An 18,451-nucleotide genomic window follows, 5' to 3' on the forward strand; every position below is an offset into this window, starting at 1 on the left:
CGGAGCTCTGCGCCCGACGCTGCGTTGAGGAGAGCGCGAGGCCCCGAGGTGTGAGGCGCTCCAACTCCTTCGCCTTCCCCGCCCGCGGCTGCAGAGCTTCTTCCCACTAGCGCAGAGATAGCGGCCTTCGCAGGGGGGAGGAGCTGGAGGGACGGCTTTTTAAACGGAGGCAGGAGCGGCAAGGTGAGGGTGTAGGAAGGAGATCGATGGGGGAGCAGGCAGAGCTACTTACTCACCTTTTCGGGGAGCTGAATTCGAGGCACCGTCTACCAAAGGGTTGTTTGGCGCCAGAATTGGAGTGGCTTTCCTCACTTATTGCAGGTAGGAAAAGTGGCGAGACGGGTTAGGATTAGCACTCTTCTGACAGGCAGGAGGAATTGCATGGGCTCCGCCGTCTGAGTCAGCGGGGCGATCATCGGACGTGGGTTTGGGGAAGATTGCCGACGAGAGACTTTCTGTGGAATTTCCATGGAAACGGCCTCCTAGCCTTTGGCCCCAGGGCAGGACTCCGTTTGTAACAAGCCTGGCAGGAAGATAAGATAGCACCCTCTCTTAGGAGGCGCTGTCGTTAACTAGGTCTACTCAGAAGGAAGTCCTGTTGATTTCATTTGGGTTGGCCCCCAGGTATATGGGGTTAGGATTGCAGGCTTAGTGCACTTCGTTTTTTGTGCCAGGGATTCCCCCCGCCCTCCCCGCTATGCCACCTGTAGCTTTTGTGCGAGATTCTGCCCTGCTCATTATAGGTCGCATCCTGAGAGAGATTTTGCATCTTGTTGCTTCGAAGGGAAGAACTTGATTTCTGACTTCGACCTAGTAATGGCTGTCTAGGCACCCTGCACCATCATTGAAACTTGAATACTGTTTTGTTAGTTACTTAAACTGCTACAGGTCATGCGTGCGTTTGAGTGTGTGGCCTAAAGGCATTCTCAAAAGCATCTAAAAAAAGAATCCTCCTATAAGAAACTACCTTATACCAAATCAAGCCATTGATTGGCATCTTGTCCCAATTGGAGATGCCAGGCATTGAACCTGAGACCTTTGACATACAAAGCATGTTATCTACCCCTGAGCTGTGGCCTCTCTCTTGCAGCACCGGACAACAGGAGGGGATGGCATCTCTCACACATTTCTTACTGGTCCCCACACGCCTGATGCTGAAGGTCTTTAATGTTATGTCCCGGCTGTCTATGTATAGTGCCGGTTCCCTTGCTGCTGTCTTCTACTGTTGGTGGGCCCTATGGCAGGTGGTGTCTAAGGGCCCTTTCCAGGTGCTCCGCAAGAAGAGGCGGGGGACTCCACCAAGATGCCTCACTGATGCCATGCACGGGGAGCATGGCTTTGTCACGCTAAAAGTGAGTATGGTGGCAGGAAAGTGGAGGGGGGTAGGCCATAGTTAGGTGCTCACAGACAGCAGCTGAAGCAGAATGTGAAGGCAGGATTCTGGGCTGCTGGTGTATTTGATAGACTGGGAGTAACATAGGAAACAGCCTATTGCCAGGTCAAACTATTTGACCCTCTAGCCTGATATTTTCAATGGTGACCGACAGCTGCTCTTCAAAGTCTTAGGGGCAAAGAGTGTTTCTCATCAGCTGCCTCTTGACAGGAGATGTCACAGATTGTGAACTTGTCACTCTGTGCATGCAAAACTCTGAGCTATTGTCACTGAGCTCTTGTCTGTGTGTAACTGTCCTATTTCTCTGTCCTTTGGGGGCTCAAGAACTCAGGGCTGCGTCTCCACTATGTTGCTGCTGGCGAGGAAGGAGCCCAGCTGATGCTTTTCTTGCATGGATTTCCCCAGAACTGGTAAGTGTTGCTGTGCTGTGTGGTAGTTGGAAGAAGTGCAGTGTCTGGAGCTGATATCAATTTACTGCAGGTGTGGCTCATGCAGGAAGTCAGCCCACAGATCTGTCAGCCAATGTGTTAGAGGAGTTTACTGCAAAGTTAAGGAGAAGGTATTGAACAGAAGGATTAACTTCCCTAAGGAAATGACCTAGAGGAGATGATGTTACTCAGCTACATGCTATCAAGCTTCTATGATGCACAGTGAATGACCATCAGGTGTTCACCATTAGTATTGCTATTACCATGCCTTTCATCCTGACAAGATTACAGGTGGCTTTCGGATTAAAAACAAGAATAGCTAAAAGCATAGAAAAAAAACTATCATTAAAAACAATTAAATCTGAATAGAATTAAACCTACAGTGGTACCTCGGGTTACATATGCTTCAGGTTACATATGCTTCAGGTTACAGACTCCGCTAACCCAGAAATAGTGCTTCAGGTTAAGAACTTTGCTTCAGGATGAGAACAGAAATCGTGCTCTGGCAGCGCAGCAGCAGGAGGAGGTCCCATTAGCTAAAGTGGTGCTTTAGGTTAAGAAGAGTTTCAGGTTAAGTACGGACCTCCGGAACGAATTAAGTACTTAACCCAAGCTACCACTGTATATACAGATATAAAATCTATTTAAAGCATACTAATAAGTACAATAAAAACAACACCAGTTCTTTCATTAAAAGAAGTCAATTCCCAAAAGTCTGATGGAACAGAAGAACAACAAGGGGGGAGCCATTATTCAAAACATATATATACAACAAATGGAGAGGCAAAAACTATAAAAGCTGCAAACCAGGGAAGCCCTCTCTGCTTAATCCCATTGTGATTTGGCTGTATTTCAACAGGTTTGCATGGCGCCATCAATTGCAGGAGTTTAAGCGGGCATTTAAGGTGGTAGCCCTCGATTTGCGGGGCTATGGCTTTTCCGACGCACCAGCTGGTTCTGAGCACTATCAGAGGGATGCTCTGCTGGCAGATGTACATGGTGTCATTGAAGCTCTGAGCCCCAGTGAGAAGAATGGTGAGAGTGAAAACGGTTGTTTTGGAGGAAGGGTCCGGTTTGCCACTTCAGTGGCTTGGCTACTGGCAATGGGAGGAGAGTGCCATGCATTCAACATACTTCAGCTTTCAAGTGTTACATTGATGCTTAATGGGATCTCCTTGAAATGAATCGGTGTTCGGGTTGGGGAATTGTCAAGCAGGCTGATACTTGTCCACATTGTCTGTGTTCTGATGTCTTCTATTTGTCTTCTAGAGATTTCTAAGTGCATCCTGGTGGGGCATGACTGGGGTGGATCCATAGCTTCTGAGTTTGCTGCCTGTTACCCCAATTTGGTGGAAAAGCTTATTATGATGAATGCTGTTCAACCACATGTCTTAGCAGGTGAGGCTTGTCTATCGGGATTTGGTACTCACTACGATTGTGTGCAGCTTTTGGCATTCACTAATTCTAAGCAGGATTGGAAAAGGGAGGGAGGAGCCTGAATCTGCCAGGGACTAGTCCCTGCTGCACAGTTAAATGGTCACTGTGACTGCATTGCCCTTAGGATGCAGAACCTGCATAAGCCATCACTGTTACACTACAGCTCTTTTTGGAGGAAGAAGGGAGGTTGTCTGATCTATCCAAGTGCCTGACCACCAACACACCAACACAGCTTATGATTAGATGGAGTACATTAAAAAACACAGCCACCCAGCTCCCCCCTCCCCCACTGCTTGGACTGCAAGTTGATCCATATGTTAAAGGGAAATAGATGAGAGCAACCCCAGTTGAGCCCTCTATTTTGAAGATACGGTAGCTTTCTGGCTGTGGTGATTTTGTTTCTTTTTTTATAAAGTATTTTTATTTCAGTTATGCACAAAATAGATCCAAAAGCAAATGAAAAGAAAAAACAAAGGGCCATATATTGGTTCTCTTGATGAGTACCGGTAGTTCTGGTGATATTTAATGTGTGGCAGGGCAACTTATTTTCCCTTCCACCTTGCAGAATATTTTTCACGATATCCCACCCAGCTGCTGCGATCCAACTACATGTTCCTGTTCCAGCTGCCAAAGCTGCCAGAGCTCCTGTGGTCCTTAGATGACTTCTATGTGAGTGCAGGTTGGAGAGTTTGCCTCACCATTCATGCCTTCTTGCATTAGGAATATAAATGCAGCAAATCTCTTTTCCAAGCTGTCTGTGAAACTTTGTGAAGCCAAAGCGCTTTATTCTCTGCTGGTGACTGTTCATTCTCTTCGCTCAATGCTGAGCTACAAATCTCAAATGTGTTTCATGGGCATATCCCAAACCCTTCTGCCAGGCTGCTTTCTGCTCTGCATGAAGGGTGATTTTATCTGCTTTGGTTTGGAAGAAGCATAACCCTGTCTCTTCTGCCCCCTCCACCACAGCCTCACTCCATATCGAGAGTGCCTCTTGTTCAAAGCTTACCTGTAATAAATTTGAAAGAGTGGTGGTACAGTTGTACCTTGGTTCTCAAACGCCTTGGTACTTGTATGTTTTGGCTCCCGAACACAGAAAACCTGGAAATAAGTGTTCCAGTTTTCAAATGTTCTTTGGAACCCAAACTTCCAACGTGGCTTCTGCAACTTCCGATTCAGTGCAGGAAGCTCCTGCAGCCAATCGGAAGCCATGCCTTGGTTTTAGAACATTCAGAAGTCAAATGGACTTCTGGAATGGATTACATTCTACAACCAAGGTACAACTGTATTTACGCTAAACAAGGGGGCAGTCCTAACCTATTCAGACATTGCATACTATGAACAAGTGGGATATGTGAGCAGGCACAAGTACATTTGTTTTGACACCCTCTCTGGATTATTTGGAGGGTGACAATCTGTGACAGGGAGGCTGCTCTTTATGTAGGCTCCTCTTGTGAGGTAGAGCCCTGGAAAATCTACATTGCATGGGAAGCCTACCTGAGTCAAGTAGAAAAGTCTCCCTGCTGCAGATGGTTACCCTCCAGCTTGTGGACATAGGATGGAGCTAGTGCATTTGTCTTCACTCATGTGAAGATCAGTAGCAGATTACCTTTGTGTGGATAGTGGAGGAGACAGGCAGGGAAAAGCTTTAAATACTACTGAACTGATCAGATAAATACATATGGGCAGGGGTAGCTTTTTGTTTTTAAAAGGAAGCAACACTGCTTACTCCTTTGCCCTGCCCAAGGTGGTTTAAGCAAATATTTTTTACAAATCTTTTTAGTAGCGTGAGCTCCCTCTAGCTTATTGAGGAGACTGTCTTGTACAGGACAATGAGGTGTGCATTTAATTAGCCTCTACATGCTGCTGTGTCTTTTTCTCTACAGCTAATCAAGTCTGTTATGACTAGCAAGAAGACGGGAGACCAGAATCATATGACAGAGGAGTTGGAGGCTTACCTGTATGGCCTTTCGAAGGACAGGGGTCTAGAACCACCCATGAATTACTACAGGAACATGTCCACGTGAGAGCCCATTTATTCCCAGCTTTGATAATGGGTGGGATCGGCATTTTTTCGCAGAGGAAGAAACTGCTTGGCAGCAGTAGCCTTCTGGTCCTAATATTTGGAGGGCACCAAATTCTTTGTTGGATCATGTGGTGCTGAGGATCAAAACACTCTTCCTCCTCCACAAATCTGTGTTTAAATTTCAGAAAAGGGGATGAGAAAATCTTGTGACCATTCTGAGATACTTTAATTTCTAAAAGAATGTTCATTTATAGAATTGGAGCTAAAGTGTGGCTGTGCTGCCTTTCCTGATTGATGTCATGGCTGCAGTGCATGAGCCTCCCTAGGGTGGAAAGTGACACAACTCTGATAAGTGGCACAAAATGGTGAACTGATTTCTGTTCAATGCCAATTTGCAGATTTCTTTTCTGTGTATCTTCTCCTACAGTTGGGTTTGTGCAAAGTGCAAGGATATTGTTGTGCCCACCCTGCTGATCTGGGGAGAAAAGGATGTATTCTTGGAAAAAGGGCTTGTCGTACCCATGGAGCAGAAGGTGTGCAAGAACATCAAGGTGCAGCTCATCCCTGAAGCCGGCCACTGGGTCAATGAGGAGCAACCTAAGAAAGTCAATCAACTGATGTGGGCTTTCCTCCTTCAGAGAAACTGAGACTGAATGAGGCAGTGACTGCTCTGTGCACTACAAGCATTCCTACCACCCAGCATGCAGGAAATTACAAGAACAGCCATTTGACCTGACATTGGAGATCTGGTCCTTCTCTGTGTCTGGCAGAATGTTTCTACCCTATATTGGAACATGAGTCACATGCAACTTTTAACTGTTTTTGCTGCAAGTCCGTGTTCTGTTGCACTACAATAAAAATGATTTGCTTCAGGGTTTCTGATATGGGCTTCCTGATGGTGAAACTGCACAGCTGTTGCATTCAGCAGAAGGTCTTCCAGCTCCCCCCCCCCCCCCGTGGTATACAGGCATTAATACTCACAGAAGAGCACAGCTTTTCCTTCTATATTTTTTTTTGTTGGGAGTGCCTTAGCACAGCAGAATCCGGAGCGAAGCTATGTTCCCTGTTGCTGTTTCACACCCATTTTCACTGGCATCTTACTACCTTGGCAAACTACACAGGAAAGCGACCCTTGGCATGGATCACATTGAAATAAACGTTTTCAGCCTTCTTACTTCACTGTCTACCTGGAATGAGTTAATGACACATTAGGAGGAAGCTGCTTCTTAACGTGGTATTACCTGAGAACATGACTGTGCCTGAGAACATCTTGGTAATGCTTGGGGCAATTAGTTGGATGTCTTGAAGAGGCTTGAATTAATCCACTGCTCATGCCAAAGAGATGGTGCAGTGATTGATTTCATAGTGTGTGCCTCATCCTGCATGTGGTGGACTGGAGAAACGACAAGACGACCCCCAGTGGGTGTGTAAATATGTGCAAAAGGAACATATATAGGTGACTTATAGGAACACAGCTGGGTGGAAGCTTCACATCTGCCAGGACTAAAGCTAGTCATTGCTCTGGGAGAGAATGTCTGCCCGTGAAGCAGCCTCCATAATAAAGAGGAGTTTTGATACTACAGGTATTGTTCCCCAGTGTTGTGGACCTGATGCTCCAAATGGTGGCAGTCTGAAGTTGGTACAAAGCAGATGTGCCCTCTGCTCTATTCTCTAGAATTGCAAGTTAAAGGTACAAGAGCTTCTAGTGTGAATTGTGCTGCCAACTATGCTGCTGCTGTGCAGAGGCAGGAATTGAGTCCGGGATGGAGTGGCAGTTCCTAATACTACCCTGGGCCAAATTTTGTGTTTAAACAAGTGTGCTTGACTTGCCTATTTTTATTTTGGAGGAAAAGCAGCCACAAGGCCCTAATCTGTAATATGCTTCCAATCTAGATGAGTTACCAGGACTGGTTTTCTGCTGAACATTACTCCCGCCAAGCTGCTTTGTGCCCTTGAAAGTTGCATGTAGTTTTGACCCTTGGTGGCCATCTGATAGTTCAGAAGTACCAGGATCTGAGGGCCAGGCTAGGCTCAAGGCAATCTGTGGCCAAAGCACAATCAGTAAGTTCTAGCGGATGAGGAAAGGCTTCTGCTTTTCCACCTGTCTGTTTCCGCAGACCAAGCTTCAAGAAGTCTTCACAGGCTGCCTTGTTTGACCTTCAGCTTTCTTTCACTAGGGTTTATGTTGGCATTCAATTGCTGTGGTTAATGCTGCATATTATCAAATAAATACAGTGGTACCTCGGGTTACAGACACTTCAGGTTACAGACTCTTCAGGTTACAGACTCTGCTAACCCAGAAATAGTACTTCGGGTTAAGAACTTTGCTTCAGGATGAGAACAGAAATCGTGCGGCAGCAGTGGGAGGCCCCATTAGTTAAAGTGGTACCTCAGGTTAAGAATGGACCTCCAGAACGAATTAAGTTCTTAACCCGAGTTACCACTGTAATGATATTATGGTCTAGCATCATCATTGTATAGCTCCCACTGTATACTGAAGAAACAACTTATATATAGTTCTTATATCGACAGGTCTGCTTAGTTTCACTCTGAAGCTAGAATGAAATCAGTACAGTACTGTACTTCAATGTTTGCAGGGGGAGCCACCTTGTGGATTCTGTGTGCAATACCTACTCTTTTGGTTCTGAAAGTGACATTACAGCGAATGGGGGAAATTAAATTTCCCAGGTAGGAACAGGGGAGTGATCAGGGCCTCATGTCATTTTGCCTTCAGAAAGGGGTGGTGGTACTAGTGGGACAGGGAAAAGCACAAAAGTGCCCAAGAGTAGAGCAGTTCAGTTGATGCCCCTTCCAACTTGACCCTCCAGGTCAGGGATCGGCAACCTAAGGTGCATGGGCCACAAGTGGCCCAAGGGGGTTGTTTAACTGGCCCATGAGCCGCCCCCGAACTGAGCTGCCCGCTCGGTGAGTCCCCATGTGCTGCGTGGTGCAAGGACTCGCTATGACAGAAATCAGGCATGTGCAGACGCCAAAAATTGTGTCTGCGCAGACGCAGACACCGGAAATCGCATCTGCGCAGACGCCAAAAATTGTAGGCGGACACATGATCCGGCCCACAGAGGGATCTCTGCTGGAGTGAACCGCCCAGGCGAGGTAAACCTTGCCAACCTCTGCTCTAGGTACTTGCTTGACGTGCCATAATTGAAAGTCCCACGGGGAGAAGTGATTGAAGAGGGAGAAGAATAAAGGAGATAGTGAAGGAAGCAAAAAGATAACAGAAATAAAAAGACTAGAGGAGTCGTCTGTACTGAGGTTGCTTCCTTAGCAGATGGAATAGGACTGAAAAGAGAGAGCAAGTGTGGCGCAGTAAGTAGAGCAAAGGTCGCAAACGTCTTTTGGCCCATGGGCACATTCTGAATTTTGAGAGCGAGGGCACCAGTCAGAAAATGAGTGCCATGGAGGCATGGAATAACACAAAGCTAGAGAATCATTTATTTATTACATTTATATCCCCTCTCTCCTCTAAGGAACTCAAAGGCATGGTGAAACTTTTCCCAGTATTGTTATTTGCACACGAAAAAGACAAATTGCTGAGTTTTTGCCTGCTAAATAAAATAAAACAAAACCCTGTTCCCCCCACCAAAGTACCAACCTTAAATCAAAGCCTAGGCTGCCATCCTTTGCCCACTTAGGCAACAGGCTCTTTTTCTGTTCACTTATCACCATTTTTAAGTGCACCACCAGACCACCTAGCCCGTGGTATCCCCACCAAGCGCCTCAGCTTCTAAAGTAATCTCAGTTGTTTTGCAGCTTGCCTGTAGGAAATCTCAGCTAGCATACAGAGAAGAATGTTTTGTTTATAGTCAAGTTGTAGTTTTGTGTCCTTACATTACCAATAAAATACTTTGGTACCGTTTCAGCTGTAGAGGTGAGTGGCTCTAACTACCGCCCACTATACCTTTAAAGCACATTCAAAGCACATCCTTTCCTTCAAAGTATTCTGGGTACTGTAGCTTACTCAATCCAGAATTACAATTCCCAGCAGCCCTTAACAAACTACAGCGCCCAGAATTCTTTCAGGTGGGAGGGGAAGAATGTGTTTCAAAGGTACCTACCCGAAAAGCGGGTTGTTGTTCCCTTGCCTGATCATGGACAGTTCAAAGAGACTCTGATGATCCGGTGCGTGAATATGTGGGGTGGTAAGCATAGCTCTGCAGCCGAGTTGAAAGAGGTCATTTATGTGTCAGGGGCAGGGGCCATTTCGCCTTCCTCTGACCGTCCGAGGTTTCCAAAAGCCAAAAACTCTTAATCTCCAAACTGTGGGTTCGAGCCCCACATTGGGCAAAATATTCCTGCATGGCGGAGTGTGTGTGTGTGGACTAGATGACCCTCGTGGTCCCTTCCATCTCTATGATTCTTGCCGCCGTGCCTGAATTGTAGGAGGCGGGGTCTCCTTTGGGTGAGATCCGGCCCTGCGCCCGGACTCTCCAGGCGGGCCCTCGAGATCAAGCAGACGAGCGGGCAGGGAGCAGCTGTGGACGAGAGCCGTCCCTGAGCGGGCTCAGCTCAGGCTTCTCGTCCCTCCGCCGGAGAGAGGCCTGGTCGGCTTTCCTGGTCGCTCCGACGGGCGGAGCTCTGCGCCCGAAGCAGCCGCGGAAGGAGCAGGAGGCCCCGAGAGGCGGGGAAGGAAGCGCTGCTGCTCCCTCGCCTTGCCGCCGCGTCTTCCCTTGGCGGGCGGGGAAGAGCTAGAGGGGCGGCGCGGCCTTTATAAAACGGAAGCCGGAGCGAGTGGGTCGCGGGAGCAGGGGGAGATTGAACGTGCCCCGGCGGCGTCAAGTGACTCCCCGCTCCTTGAGGTACTAAGAGAGAGTTTCGATTGCCCGCGCCACTGACTATCTCAGCTTGGGAGCCCCACCGCTTTATCCGAAGGCAGCCAAGAACCCAGCCGTGTTAGCAGGCGAGCACCCCAGCTTGGGTTTGCTGGATACCGAGAGTTTGCTCGGTTGAGTTCCTATGGACACGCGTCGTGCCTCCCGTGGCAGGACTCCCGTTTGTAACGCGGCTGGGTCCGAGTTTCTGGTCTTCTGAGAAAGGACTTGCAACCGGTAGTGTCGTGGCAGATCCCGAAGTGCAAGGTCCTCATAACAGCCACGCCCCTTCTAAGATTTTACAGTAACTTAAAAAATTATACAAGAATCATTATTAGGGTTCGTTGTAACAATGAATGCAGATCCCATCGTGTTGCCTTTCAGCTAGATCTTCTATTTTATGTGCACATACGTGGGCAAATGTTTTGGAGTGCAGTTTAAAGTGAGTTCAGTATCCCATGTGTGCATAATTGTCACATTTGCACAATGTCTTCATCCAGGTGGCACATTGCACGCCTTCCCCTCTTTTGTTCAGATTTGTCCATTCTGTGGATAATGCAGTAAGAGTGGGGATCCAACATAGACCTGTATGATCCCAGCCATAGGTGTACTGAAGCACATTGTGTGGGCATTTTTAAAAAGGTGTGTGGTAACTTTTGCAGGGTGCCATCTATCACAGCGCCCTCCCTTTACTTCAGTTAGTGAGAGGTGCTTGGTGGGCTGCTGGTGGGGCTGTTTGGGAACACACTTCTTTTTACATTTTTCCAACAGTGTTTTGTGCAAGTCTGGTATATCCGAAAGCTTGTATCTAAAAATAAGCAAATACAGTACTTGCATGTGCAAATATATTCCATCAAGCACTGCCCACTAGTGGTGATGGTAAATGCTGAGATGGAGTTCACTTAAAAATGCTCTTGTATGGACAAAAGTGCACAGGAAAAAAATAGGATCTCCATGCATGCATTAACACTCTGGTGTATCCTCAGCCTTAGAGCAAATCAGACCATTGGTTTATCTGTCTCAGGACTGACTACAGCAGCAAGTAACCTTTCTTGGGCTGTATAACAGTGGTGCATACAGATGAGGGAAAAGGTTGCATTCTAACCATGCAAAAGTAAGAAGTTTCTACAGACAATTCTACACACCAAGAAAAGTGGCAGTGGCCCAGGAAAGTCTCTCAGGGCTTTTGCCCAGTGGACCTGAGGCTCCCCACCCTGATCTACATTAACTAGAAGCAGCTCTTGGGCAGGGTTCTTGCCCAGCTCTACTTGTAAATGCCAGGCATTGAATTTGGGATGCAAAGTGTGTTCTACTTCTGAACTGCAGCCTCTCTCTTGCAGCCCCAAACAACAGGAAAGGATGGCCTCTCTCTATCGCCTCTTACTGATCCCCACACGCCTGATGCTGAAGGTCTCTAATGCTGTGTCCTGGCTGGTTGTGTATAGTGCTGCTTCCCTTGCTGCTGCCTTCTACTGTTGGTGGGCCCTATCGCTAGTGGTGTCTAGGGGTCCTTTCCAGGTGCTGCGCAAGAAGAGACGGGAGACTCCACCAAGATGCCTCACTGATGCCTCGCATGGGGAGCACAGCTTTGTGACACTAAAAGTGAGTACAGTGGAGGGGAAGGGGGAGGCTTCCAGCCATAGTCAGGTGCTCACAGACAGCTGCTGAAGGCAGGATCCTGGTCATGTATTTTATAGGTTGGGAGGAACATAGGACGCTGCTTATTGCCAGGTCAAACTATTTGTCCCTCTACCCTGATATTTTCAAAGGTTACTGGTAGCTGCTCTTCAAAGTCTTAGATGCAGAGTGTGTTTCCCTTCAGCTGTCTCTTAACAGGAAATGTCACATATTGTGAACCTGTCACTATCACTGAGCTCTTGTCTGTGTGTAACTTTCCTATTTCTCTGTCTTTTGGGGTATCAAGAATTCAGGGCTGCGTCTCCATTATGTTGCTGCTGGCAAGGATGGAGCTCAGCTGATGCTTTTCTTGCATGGATTTCCCCAGAACTGGTAAGTGTCGCTGTGCTGTGCGGCAATAGGAAGAAGTGCAATGCCTGGAGCTGATATCAATTTACTCCAGGTGTGGTTCATGCAGGAAGTGATAGGCTACAGATCTGTCAGCCAACGTGTCACGTAATGCCTTTCTGGCCAGCAAATTCCTGCAAAGTTGGGGCAAAGGTCTTAGACAGAAATATTAACTTCCCGAAGGAAGGGACTTGATTGCTGCTATCCCCTCATGGTGAATGACCATAAGGCCTTCATCATTAAATTGTAATTAATACAACTTTTTTTTAGTGTTGACCTTATGCTGCATAGAATCAGAAGCAACATGATATACAGTAGACTTACAGTTTTAACAAATGTAGAAGAGGTCATGATAAATTAAGCAAAAGCTTGGTGGGGGTTTCTTGATTTTTAGAGGATGAGGAAGCGAAACGAGGTGAATACTTATATTTAATTAAAATACCTTTAAATTGTTTTTCATCTAAAGATCCTAGGGTAGTGTACAATAAGCATTAATAAAATCATTTGTACACAATATAGAAATACAGTTCAGACCAGCAACCTTTGTAACAATAATAAACAAACCAAGCAGCAAAAACTAGAAGTTACAGAGCAGGACTAAAGCAACACAACAAAAGTAGGCACTGATGTCCTGGAATTTTCACGTAGGGAAGCCTTCTTCTCTACTTATCCCTTTATGGTTTGGATGTATTTCAACAGGTTTGCATGGCGCCATCAATTGCAAGAATTTAAGTGGGCCTATAAGGTGGTGGCCCTCGATTTGCGGGGCTATGGCTTTTCCGACGCACCAGCTGGTTGTGAGCACTATCAGAGGGATGCTCTGCTGGCAGATGTACATGATGTCATTGAAGCTCTGAGCCCCAATAAGAAGAATGGTAAGAGTGGAAATGGTTGTTTTGGAGGAAGGGTCTGGCTTGCCATTGCAGTGGCTTACCTTTTAGCAGTGGGAAGAGAATGCCCTCTGCTCAGTCTTTGAGAAGTGTTGCATGGGTGCTGAATGGAGCATTGTGGGGATGAACTGGTGTGTGAGTTTGGGAAATTATCTAGCAGGCTTGTAGCTTCCCATTGGCAGATACTTACTTGTCCATGATTGGTTGTGTCCAACTCAAAGTAGACCCACTGAAATTATGAACCTAAGTTACTCATGTCCGTGAACTTCACTTGGTCTATTTTGAGTATGATAAGCACTGAATACAGCCCATTGTCTCTGTTTCATTGCTTTCTATTTGTTCTTTATAGAGATTCCTAAGTGCATCCTGGTGGGGCATAACTGGGGAGGAATCATAGCTTTGGCATTTGCTGCCAATTACCCCAATATGCTGGAGAAGCTGATTGTCATGGATGCTGTTCAACCACATGTTTTATTAGGTAAGTCTTGTACTGCCCCATGATTTTGGTTCTCACCGTGGCTATTGGCATTTTCTAGCTCTAAACAGGATTGCGGATGGAAGAGGGAAGCCTGCAGAACTGTAAAAGGCCACTATGACTGCATTGCCCTTAGAATGCAGAGTCAGGGTGGGCCATCATTTCACACCACAGATCTTTTGGGAGGAAGTGGGAAGGAGGTTGTCTGCTTTGCTCAAGTTCCCAACCCCAACACACAAGCATTGCTTGTGAATAAATAGGAGCCTGGCAGCAGGGGTTTCTAAAAAAAATTAAAAAACGATCCTCCCTGCCCTCATTGCTTGGACTGGAAGTTGACGCAGATGTTAGGGGGAAATAGGAAGCAACTCCAGTTGACATCTTTCATTTTATTTTGAAGATTGGTTTCTGAGAGTGGCATTCAACTAAGTTTTACATAGAGTACACCTGTTGAAATGACTGGACCTAACTTATTCACATTGACTAATTTCAGTGGGTTTGCTCTAACTGAAACATAGTTGAATACCACGCATTATCTGGTGGAGAAATTGGCACTGCTTTCTCATGTGTGGAGAAATTGGCACTGCCCTGACACACAACTTATTTTCCCTTCAACCTTGCAGAATATTTTCCACGACATCCCACCCAGCTGCTGCGATCCAACCACATGTTTCTGTTCCAGCTCCCAAAGCTACCAGAGTTCCTGTGGTCCTTAAATGACTTCTACGTGAGTTGAGGGAATGGTTGCAGAGTGGGTTCCAAATCTCATGTTCTGTCATACTTGGAAGTAAGCTCATGCAGATTAACCAAAGGGTCCAATCATTTTATTCTGCTCTGGGGACTGATGGTTCTCTTCCACAATCCTAAAATACAGTTCTCAACTGTGTTTTATGTATTCATCCCAAATTTCTCTGTCAGTCTCCTTTCAGCTCTGGGTGCAGGGTTATTATTACTATTATATAATTACTATTATTACTATTATTTCTAAAATTTCTATACTGCCCTTCATCCAAGGTCATGCACTGGGCTCTCTGTCTTGGTTCATAAAATGCATAATCCTGTGTCTTCTCCCACCTGCCTACCTTTATGTACACATGCCCTGGCTTTTAAAGTTTACTTCTAAGGTATTGGCAGTGCTTTCCCCCCCTAAAACAGTGTTTAGGGGGTACTCTCATTTTGACTCAAGAAAATCACTATCGGGAGAAATGAATACAGTAAATGGACAAAAGTACAAAGATTCACAAAGTGTTTGGGGTATGCGTACCCCTGCATCCCCCCCAGAAGAAAAGCACTGGGTATTGATGTGGTGAGATTATTACCTAGAGTCTGGGATGAAGAGGCCATGGCAAGCTATGACATGTTCTAGTGTTGCCAGAGGGAGGGAGGACTATGACCTTCTTTGCTTATTCCTTCACTTCCCCATCCATTCTCCCCCCTGCTACTTGGCATACAAAAATGTAGCATACAAAGTTTTTTAGTCAGTGTGGAGATGAGTGCTGGGAAAGGCTTAAACTGTAGTCCAAAACACAGTCCTGCATCCTGTGACCAGCCATGTGCCTATGCAAAGCCCCAAAGCAGAACCTAAGCACAATAGCACTATCCCCTCCTGCAGTTTCCAGCATCTGGCATCCAGAAGCATGCTTCCTCCATCTGTGGTGGCAGAGCATAGCCATAATGGCTCCTAGCCATTCGGAAGCCTTACCCTCAATGTCAATGCATATGTCTGATCCTCTTTTAGGATCAGGGCCAGCTGAAAGGGAAAGGGGGGGAAAGAGACAATGCTGCTTCCTCCTTTTCCCAGCAAAGGTACTTTGTGGAAGACTAAGGGAGAGTAAATATATAAAAATGGCATGAGCTGCCTCTGGGTCAGAAAATGGGGTGTGCATTTAATCAGCTTCCACATGGTGCTGTGTCTTTTTTTCTACAGCTAATAAAATTAATCATGACTGGCAAGAAGACAGGAGCCCAGAACCCAGCACGCCGTTTGACAGATGAGGAGCTAGAGGCTTACCTGTTCAGCCTGTCAAAGTGTGGAGGTTTAACACCAGTCCTGAATTACTACAGGAACCTGTCCACGTGAGAACCCCTTCCTCCCCAGATTTGCTCACGTGTGGTATTGGCACCATATGCTTTTCCTCAGTTGTGGTGCACCAGTACATTCAGGCTTTCCCCTTGGAGGTGGGTGGGACTTGTTTGGCAGCAGGAATTTTCTAGTCAAAATATTTGGAGAGGTCACAACATTTTTCACTGGATCACTATGTGATGCAGGGGACAAAACACACTTCCTCCCTAAAATATATGTCTAAATGGTGGGAAAGGGGGATGAGGAAATCCTGTGACTGTTCTGAAGGGGATTCTGAGATATTTTAACTTATGATGAAATGGGAAAGGTTGGGTTCTAGAATTGGAACTGAAGTGTGGGCATGCTGTCTTTCTGGATTTCCATTGATTTTTCTCATCACTGCTGTGCATGAGGCCTGCTAGAGTGGAAAGTGGTAGGGTTGGCCGCAACGTGGGTAAGTGGCCAAAGTGGAGAGTTGCCTGCTGTCCAGTGCAGATTTGCAGGTGTCCTCTCTGTGGCTGCATTCAGATGTAGGGTTTATTGTGTTTGTTTTGTTGGTTATAATGCTAGTGCTTCTCTCCTAGTTGCTAATGATCCTTTTACACTGCAGTATCTCTGTTCCATTATGGAACGGTGGCTTTTTGAGTGATATGCCACCATGTCACGCTACATTTTAAATGGTGGGGGGAAACTGTATGCCAGGATAGCACCCCAAATTTTACCAATGCAAAACTCCTAGTGATTTTCTCAGTTAACAAGGTTGCAAACAGGTTTTGTTTTGGGGTTTTTTTGGAAAACATTAACATGGAAATGAGCTCTAAACTTCTGCAAGAGTGCACTAGATGTCCAGCAGTAGCTTTCATGTCATGTGGAGGATCACAAAAATAAACTGGTAAGTAAACATTGTGAAGACTGAACAAAGTGCCATCTGAATGTGGCCTGTGTATCTATATCCCTACAGTTGGGTTCCTGCAAAGTGCAAGGATATTCTGGTGCCCGCTCTGCTGATCTGGGGAGGAAAGGATGGATTCCTGGAACAAGGGCTTATCCCATGTATTGAGCAGAATGTGCGGAAGAGCATCAAGGTGCAGCTCATCCCTGAAGCCAGCCACTGGGTTAGTGAGGAGCAACCTGAAAAAGTCAATCAACTGATGTGGGCTTTCCTCCATAAGAGAGACTGAAATGGAAAGAGGGAGTAACTGCATTCTGTACTACAAGCATCCCTCTCACCCAGGAAATGACAACAGCAGGCATTTGACCTGATGCTGGAGATCTGATCCTGTGTCCTGTGGAATGTTTCTACACAATATTGGAACATGAGTTCCATGCAGCCTTTAACTGGTTTTGCTGCAAGTCTGTGTTCTTTGCACTACAATAAAAAGGATTTGATTCAGGGTTTTTGATACAGGCTTCCTGATGGTGAAACTGCACAGCTGTTGCATTCAGCAGAGAATCTTCTATCTCACTCCCTCTGTAGCATGGTGGCATTAATACTCATGGAAGAGCACAGCTTTTCCTTCTATATCGCTTTTTGTTGAGTGTGCCTTAGCACAGCAGAATCCAGAACTAAGCTGTGTTTCCTGTTGCTGTTTCACACCCATTTTCATTGGCATCTTACTACCTTGGCAACTGGTACTACACAGGAAAGCGACCCTTGGCATGGATCACATTGAAATGTTTTCAGCCTTCTTACTTTACTGTCTACCTGGAATGAGTTAGACACATTAGGAAGAAGCTGCTTCTTAACATGTGGTATTACCTGGGAGTGTGACTCCCCCTGCAAAAGCATGTCAGTTGGTTCATGAAGCAGCCTCCATGGTAAAGAGGGGCTTTGATACTGTTCTGTTATTGCTCATCCCATTGTTTTGGATCTGATGATGCTCCAAACACCTGCCGTCTGTGAAAGTAGGTAGAAAGTACAGTTGCCCTTTGGGCATACAGTGGTACCTCGCTTCAGGTTACAGACTCTGCTAACCCAGAAATAGTACCTCGGGTTAAGAATTTTGCTTCAGGGTGAGAACAGTTTCAGGTTAAGAACGGACCTCCGGAACGAATTAAGTACTTAACCCCAGGTACCACTGTACTTCCAAAGAATGATTATGGGCAGTACAAAAAGCTTCCTTTTAATATTGTTATCAATATAATGGCTTATACTGAGCTAAAAAATAATTTAAAAAGCAAGAGTCACAAGAACATTCAGGAAACAGCAGAGTTCAAGGGAGGCTTTTTATTTTTTTGAGTACTTGTCCCAAGGTACCACTGTATTACCTAATACTGCAAGTTAAAGATGGAAGAGGGTTTCTAGTCTGGATTGTGCTGCTGTTGTGCAGCTGCTATTGTGCAGCTGCTGTTCAGAAGTGGGAAATGTTTCGGGGATGGAGTGGCAGGGTCAAACTACCTGTGATGTTAGCTGTGTGCTTAAACAAGTGTTGATTTATCTTTGCTCTATCTGTTCACCTTTATCTTTGAGGAAAAAGCCACGGGGCTCAATCTGGAACATCCTTCTGCATCAGAACCTGCCCCTGGTTTTCTGCTGAACATTGCTGTTTGTCCTTGAAAGGATCATGTAGATTTGGCCCTTGGCAAACTTCTAATAGTCCAGGAGGACCAGGATCTGAGTGTCTAATAAACAAACCAATGTGGGTTTTCCTTGGGCCAGTAATTCAGCTAGATTGGGGTTCAGCTGGAGCCACCATAGTGCACTACCTCAATGCCTTGGCTAGCCTAGCTCTTACTGCTTTGTGCTTTTTCACAAACCATTGTGTAAAGGCTGCCATAATTGCTTGGACTATTATTAGGTGAGGGCATATAGTGAGCTGATTTGCTTCTCCAATGTCTGTCCCTTTCAGGCTAACATTCTCTTGTTTCCATCCACCCAATTTTCTTTTTAAG

At 46.1% G+C, this 18,451-nt stretch overlaps 2 protein-coding genes and 1 long non-coding RNA gene across 11 annotated transcripts in view; 2 read left to right on the forward strand and 1 right to left on the reverse strand.

The window, feature by feature from the left end:
• The window catches only part of LOC309363936, a 230,318-nt gene that overhangs the window by 82,271 nt on the left and 129,596 nt on the right, over positions 1–18,451 (reverse strand). The window lies entirely within an intron of this gene.
• On the forward strand, positions 196–16,955 carry LOC309363931 (epoxide hydrolase 3-like). 2 transcript variants are annotated; one of them, XR_014165660.1, is made up of 9 exons: positions 196–321; positions 1,091–1,352; positions 1,718–1,803; positions 2,681–2,856; positions 3,091–3,219; positions 3,824–3,927; positions 5,142–5,278; positions 5,709–6,030; positions 16,831–16,955. XR_014165660.1 is itself a non-coding variant. In XM_081900448.1 (8 exons), exons 2-8 carry the CDS (start codon positions 1,110–1,112, stop codon positions 5,926–5,928), a joined length of 1,095 nt encoding a protein of 364 aa, XP_081756574.1. In that variant the 5' UTR covers positions 196–321; positions 1,091–1,109; the 3' UTR covers positions 5,929–6,455. The 2 variants fall into 2 exon arrangements, 1 of the variants encoding a protein (XP_081756574.1); XM_081900448.1 differs by lacking the exon at positions 16,831–16,955 and having other exon boundaries at positions 5,709–6,455.
• Positions 8,391–16,955, forward strand: LOC309363930 (epoxide hydrolase 3-like). 8 transcript variants are annotated; one of them, XM_081900446.1, is made up of 8 exons: positions 8,391–8,608; positions 11,451–11,712; positions 12,035–12,120; positions 12,835–13,010; positions 13,375–13,503; positions 14,121–14,224; positions 15,425–15,573; positions 16,521–16,955. In XM_081900446.1, exons 2-8 carry the CDS (start codon positions 11,470–11,472, stop codon positions 16,738–16,740), a joined length of 1,107 nt encoding a protein of 368 aa, XP_081756572.1. In that variant the 5' UTR covers positions 8,391–8,608; positions 11,451–11,469; the 3' UTR covers positions 16,741–16,955. The 8 variants fall into 8 exon arrangements, 7 of the variants coding, with proteins under 7 accessions (XP_081756572.1, XP_081756571.1, XP_081756567.1 ...); XR_014165659.1 differs by lacking the exon at positions 8,391–8,608 and adding an exon at positions 8,615–9,421 and having other exon boundaries at positions 15,425–15,675; positions 16,521–16,698; XM_081900445.1 differs by lacking the exon at positions 8,391–8,608 and adding an exon at positions 8,618–9,441.

Source organism: Podarcis melisellensis, assembly GCF_964234715.1.
Source record: "Podarcis melisellensis genome assembly, chromosome: 2".
In the NCBI taxonomy this organism is placed as follows: Eukaryota; Metazoa; Chordata; class Lepidosauria; order Squamata; family Lacertidae; genus Podarcis; species Podarcis melisellensis.

What these genes read in the sequence shown, in the direction of transcription:
- LOC309363930 (XM_081900441.1), top strand. An exon ending in GAGCCCCAATAAGAAGAATG is followed by an intron (nt 13,011 to 13,374) that starts GTAAGAGTGGAA and finishes TGTTCTTTATAG; the next exon opens with AGATTCCTAAGTGCATCCTG. An exon ending in GGTCCTTAAATGACTTCTAC is followed by an intron (nt 14,225 to 15,424) that starts GTGAGTTGAGGG and finishes TTTTTTCTACAG; the next exon opens with CTAATAAAATTAATCATGAC.
- LOC309363931 (XM_081900448.1), top strand. Translation starts at nt 1,110, where the DNA reads ATGGCATCTCTCACACATTTCTTACTGGTCCCCACACGCCTGATGCTG. An exon ending in CATGGATTTCCCCAGAACTG is followed by an intron (nt 1,804 to 2,680) that starts GTAAGTGTTGCT and finishes GTATTTCAACAG; the next exon opens with GTTTGCATGGCGCCATCAAT. An exon ending in GGTCCTTAGATGACTTCTAT is followed by an intron (nt 3,928 to 5,141) that starts GTGAGTGCAGGT and finishes TTTTCTCTACAG; the next exon opens with CTAATCAAGTCTGTTATGAC.